This window comes from Nannospalax galili, unplaced genomic scaffold, assembly GCF_000622305.1.
Source record: "Nannospalax galili isolate Female #2095 unplaced genomic scaffold, S.galili_v1.0 scaffold386, whole genome shotgun sequence".
NCBI classification, from domain to species: domain Eukaryota; kingdom Metazoa; phylum Chordata; class Mammalia; order Rodentia; family Spalacidae; genus Nannospalax; species Nannospalax galili.
In genome coordinates, this window is record NW_008356676.1 from 2,828,880 (window position 1) to 2,834,879 (window position 6,000).

At 38.7% G+C, this 6,000-nt stretch overlaps 1 protein-coding gene across 3 annotated transcripts in view; it reads right to left on the bottom strand.

Annotated features, from left to right (window-relative positions):
- Naa16 (N(alpha)-acetyltransferase 16, NatA auxiliary subunit) overlaps nt 1–6,000 on the bottom strand; it is an 81,086-nt gene that overhangs the window by 1,629 nt on the left and 73,457 nt on the right. For all 3 annotated transcript variants that reach the window (XM_017794772.2, XM_008854690.3, XM_029556964.1), the window contains 3 exons: nt 5,307–5,405; nt 4,781–4,924; nt 917–1,014 (listed from right to left, as the gene is read on the bottom strand). In XM_017794772.2, coding sequence (XP_017650261.1) covers nt 917–1,014; nt 4,781–4,924; nt 5,307–5,405 — 341 coding nt within the window. The remainder of the gene's footprint in view (nt 1–916; nt 1,015–4,780; nt 4,925–5,306; nt 5,406–6,000) is intronic.

A 6,000-nucleotide genomic window follows, 5' to 3' on the forward strand; every position in this document is an offset into this window, starting at 1 on the left:
CAGAGACAGGCGGATCTCTGTAAGATCAAGGCCAGCCTGGTCTACAAAGTAAATTCCAGGCCAGCTGGGGCTGCAGGGAAACCCTGTCTCAAAACAAAACAAAACAAAACAAAACAAAATAAAACATTAAAAGCCATCTTAGCTGGTTATGGTGCCACAGGCCTCTGATCCCAGCACTCACTCAGGAAGCTGAGGTAGGATTCCAACTTCAAGGACTGCCTAGGCTACATAGCAAGATCCTGTCTCAAAAAAAAAAGGGAAAAGGGATGGGTGAGATAGCTCAGCAAGTAAGGGCACTGCCACCAAGCCTGACAACCCGAGTTCAATCTGTGGGGACTTGATGGTAGGAGAGAATCAAATCCCACAATGTCCTCTGACCTCCACACTCATGTCATGGTGTATAGTCCCCTCCCCAATAAACAGATGCTGGGTTCTTTTTTGTTTTGTTTTGTTTTTTAAAAAAAGCTAACAAACGGAGACACTCTAAAAAAACCTTAAAAAGACAATAAATTCTAAAATTTGAGCTAGGCACTAGGCACCTCCTGCTTTGTTGTTTCAGTTTTAAATCAAACTCCAATTATATGAGAGGTAGCACTTCCACCTTCATCTCCAAAATCAGAAAAGGAACAGCAACTTGCCTAGAGCCACATGGGTAATAACTGCTGGGGCTGAGATTTGCATTCAGGCACAACTCCTTAGATTCACTTAAGAATTATGCTGTAGCTGGGCGTGGTGGCACTTGCCTTTAATCCCAGCAATTTGGGAGGCAGAGGCAGGCAGATCTCTTTGAGTTCTAGGCCAGCTGGGGCTACAAGGAGACCCTATCTCAAAAAGACCACAAAAAAAAAATGCTGTTAAGGTACATGTTTTATTAGATCGTTCAATATTCATAAATCAGCCTGTAAAAACCTCTTACCTTCACATTTTTATCTTTTATTGTTTCGTCCACCCTAGTGGCTATAGCAACTGCTTTCTCTTGCCTTGACTTGTCCAGAAAATACATCATTTTAGCACCTGAAATTCCAAGACATTTCAAGATGAGTACACTAAGGCTTATATCCTAAGCTGATTTATACTGACCATCAAATGTTTCCAGTGCTTAATCAATCAGTGCTGGCTAGAGGTGGCTCCCAGAAGCTCTGGGCAGTCAACTGAGACATTTCTTCCCAATTCCCTATTCAATAACATCCCACTGAAGCCTGAGGCCACAACAAGAGTATGGGTATGAGGACCCATTGGAGATGTTCCCCTCACAGACTGTTATACCCTTACAGAAAGGGCACTCACTCAACAACTTCCTCTGCTTAGCAACAATGTAATTTAAAACAGAAATTTATAGGGCTATCTTGTGCCATAATTCAGTGTTTCTGCCAAAACCACTTCTAAAAAGCAGGACACTACACTAAAACATCTAAAGAACAAATTATTATCCCACAGAAGTATGGTTGAAGAGAAAATATTTCTATATTCAAAGAAAATAAGTAATTTTTTAAAAAAGCTACTTTAAAATAAAATCCAGTTCACAGTTTTTCTATAAATGATATGGCTTACATTCTATGTTCATGATCCTATTGTACTCTTACTAATCTATATTATTTGTTGACAATTTATTAAGAAAGCTCTACATATATTACCTTTTATCAATTACAAATCTGCATTATTTTCGCAACTGGTCTTATGACTTTATGGTCTTTTTGAGACAGGGTCTCCCTGTAGCCCCAACTTGCCTGGAACTCACTTTGCAGACTGACCTTGAATTTACAGAGAGCTGTCTGCCTCTGCCTCCCGAGTGCTGGGATTAAAGTGTGCATCACCATGCCCAGCCACAAAAGTGCGTTTTTTTTTTAATATAAGCATTTCTTTCATATATATTGAGTACAGAAGCTTTGCCTTAGTAAAAAAGCTTAAATTAAAATATCTACATATGTAGTTTAAATGAGGTCATAGTTAATTATGTCATTCACTTTGTCCCCAACTACTTTTCTATAATCTAGTTTTCATTTATGCCACCACTGACATCATATGAATCTGTATAAGCTACCTAAAATCCTTCTGATAACAAGACAGGATACACCTAAATTTTCAAGATAGAAAATATGTAGCACAGGGCTGCAGATATAGCTCAGGTGGTAGAGTGCTTGCCTAGCTTGAACAAAGCCTGGGGTTCAATCCCCAGCTCTGTATAAAACCAGACATAATGGCACATTGCTATAGCCCAAGCATTCAGGAAGACAAGGCAGGAGGAAGTTCCAGGTTATCCTCAGCTACAAAAGGCCAGCCTGGACAACATGAAACCCTCCATCAAAAAATAAAGTAATAATAATTCAAGACAAATTAATTACTCATAATCACAATATTCAAAGGTTGCATTAAAATTTTAGCATAAACTTCCTTTCACCCTTTTCCCAAACATAATTTTACAAAGTTGAGATTTATTGTTTGTTCATTTCTGCATATCATAGATGTTATTTATAACTATACTAGGTAAGTGTAATCTCAGCACTTGGAAGGTGAGGGAGGAGGATTAAGAGTTTAAGCGTACCCTCAGCTACATAGCAGATTGGAAGTCAGCCTGGGCTATCTAAGACACTATCTCAAAACAAACACAAGTGATAGTGTACACCTTAAATTCCAGCCCTCGGGAGGAAAAGGTATGCGTCTCTGTGAGTTAGAGGCTAGCCTAGTCTACATAGACAGAGCTACACAGTGAGACCCTGTTTCAAAATAATAAACCAGCTCTTGCTATTTTGTGTGGCTGTGAGGAAGTCACCATCCATGCTTGGATAAAGACTTCCCAGTGCAGCTTCCACATAAGTGGAAGTCAAATCTTTCTGTTGAGCCATCTTCAGAACAAAGTGTGTTATAAGTGAAGTAACACAGACTCAGAAAAAAAAGCAAAATATGCTCTCTCTCATTTGTGGCTCTTAGCACCAAATCCTTTTATGTGAATCTACATCTTGATATAATTGCGAAAGCCAGGAATATAGAAAAGAACCATGAAGGGAAAGGGAAAGGAAGCTCCAGAGAGAGGGGGATAGGAGACAGCTGTTACCAAGGGGGAAACCGGGAAAAGGGGGAAGGGGGCATTTAACTGGGAAGGAAGGAGGAAAGAATATACAAAGAACCATAGTAGTAGAGTGGAAGGCGCTCAAGAGAAGGTAGGATAATAGGAGACAGGTATTATCAAGGGAAAAATGGGGGTACTTTAGAGAGGGAAGAGAAAGGGCTAGACAGGAAGATGAAAAATGCTTATAGGTGGTGTGAAAAATCAGAGGGAAATGTATTAGCTCAAAAGCCTGCTAAAAGATACACATACAATATCTGTTCATGAGCTCATGTATATAGCTGAAGGCTATATAACAAGAAACACAGTGCCAGACAGGAGAAACTTCCCTTCTAGTTGTTGGTCAGGGTGGTCCAAGAGACTCTCAAAATAACACAGGCTATTGCCACAGCATTTCATTATCTCCCAGAACTTGAAGGTAAGACCATACTGCCGAAGACAGGACATACTTAGAACACAGGACTTAGAGAAATGGAGCTGGAACTGACTTGGAAACCTCCTCCCTGAAGACTAGCTCTCAATAGTTTTGGAGGATACTATGCAAGCTGCTAAGGGAGAAAATCAATCAGTGGCCCAACCCCAGCTTTAAAGTCTAATAATCACAACAAAGACTGGCACAGCAAACTATCGGTGCAGTAGTAGCACTCTTACCTTGGGGGTAATCGACAACTAGCTAATTGGACATAAAGCCCACTCGAAGGGAGGGAACTCATGTGTGGCACTGTAAACATAGCCAAATACACATAGGTGGAGAGGTCACAGAGCCTAGAGAAAACCCTATCTGTCACATCCCTAAACAAACATAATTTCTTACTGTATGCTTAATATGGATCCTTGTATTTACAGACAAGTATACCAGTTACCACTCATCAAAGAAGCTTCCTTTTACAACAGATTGAGATTATTATAAAATTCTACAACTGGTCATACACAGAAAACAAGTGTCTGTGAGATCCCCAGCCCCAAGAGACACATCTACAATGGAACCTCTACACCTAAGGTTCACTGAATATAGTAGAACAGGGGTACAGAGAATATTAATTGCCATCTCTCAACTCTCATGAGCAAAGCCTCTTCATGCAACAGATGGTGAGCAACACGGAAACCCACAACTAACCGAAGTGTAGAGGATAAGATCTGACACCCTCTTCTGGCTTCTGCAGGGAATTGCATGCATGTAGTGTACTTACAGATATGCAGGCAACACATTTATATACATAAAATTTAAAAAATGATAACATGAGCCAGGCGTGGTGACACACACCTTTAATCCCAGCACTCAGGAGGCAGAGTCAGAAGCAGGAAAATCTCTGAGTTCAAGTCCAGCCTGTTCCAGGCCAGCTGGGTCTATGGGAGACCCTGTCTCGAAAAGACCAAAAAAAGAGAGATAACATTAAAAAAAAAAAATACAAGCCGGGCGTGGTGGTGCATGCCTGTAGTCCCAGCACTTGGGAGGCAGAGGCAGATGGAGTTCTGTGAGTTCAAGGCCAGCCTGGTCTACATAGTGAGTTCCAGGAGAGCTGGGGCTTACAGGAGGCCCCTGTTTAAAAAAAAAAAAAAAAAAAAAAAAAAAAGAAAAAGAAAAAGATACAAATGGTCCTGTGGTTTTGTTTTTTGTTTGTTTTTCCTGATAGTTAACCAGGTTGAATACCTTTCTAAATGTTTATCACCATTCTGTTGCCTATAAAAGTTTAACCATGATTGCTAAATACAAACCTGAAAGTCGATGCTGAAGAGAGGTAGTGTTGTGTTTGAGAAAATCCTCATTAAAACTGTGCAAATCTTTGTTGACAAATAGTTTCTGCATTTCTTGAGAAAGAACTTTGCTCATAATGTCTGGAAGATTACTATGATTAGATACTACAAAAACAAAAAAATTGGGTTTTTGTTTTTCATCTGTCCTTTGGAGAGGTAAAAAAAATCAACTAAAAACTTTTAGTTACACTTGATACACCACACACACACACACACACACACACACGCATGTGCACACACACACAGACACACACACAGAGTAAAAATCCTTTGGACCACAGTCTAATCTGAAATGCACTAATTTCTAGCATTTTTAGCTAAATGTTTAATTATAGGCACACCATCCATCATTTGAATATGTTAAAGCATTATCCTTTGTTTGCTTTACAGAGCTTCAAGTCTCTTTAATGTCTAGCTAAATGAAAGATGGCTTATATTTGCTTCTCATAGTTACATATACAGAAACATTACACCTTTTTATACTTACCAGATTTAGAAAATCTAATTAAGCATTCATGCAACCATGGATTATTACTGTCGATAGCAAAGGCTCGTTTAACAGACTGCAACATTAACAGAAACTTTCCTGTGTCAGGAAAACAAATATAAAAATAATAGCATCAGTACTTATGTGCTATCTTCTTCACCTTATTTTAGTCTCACTTAAATTCAACTTAAATAGTTAAATTTTTTTGTTTGTTTTTTGTGGATGTTTTTGGTATTTTTGAGACAGAGTTTCCCCAGCAGGCCTGGAACTCACTATGTGGACCAGGCTAGCCTCAAACTCACAGAGATCCACTTGCCTCTGTCTCCTGAGTGCTGGGATTAAAGGTGAGAGCCACCACGCCCGGCCTAACTTAAAAAGTTAATTTTTTTAAAAACACTATGAGCAAAATTCAAAGGGAATTTGTATTATCAAAGACAATTTTTGTTTTCCAAAGAAAAGTTTGAAAATCATGAAAAACTGCTTCAAGTAAACAATTTATATAATCATTCAAATTATTCTCACCCTGGATTTTATTGTAAAAATTTTTTTATAATAAAGACATTTTTCCCAGTTAATTATTTATTTAATAACCACATACTTAGAAGAGGCATTTCATTACAACAGCATTGACATATTCAATAACACTTTTCTGAGCTAAGATGCATCTTTTTCAAAATTGGCTGTAAATTTTTAG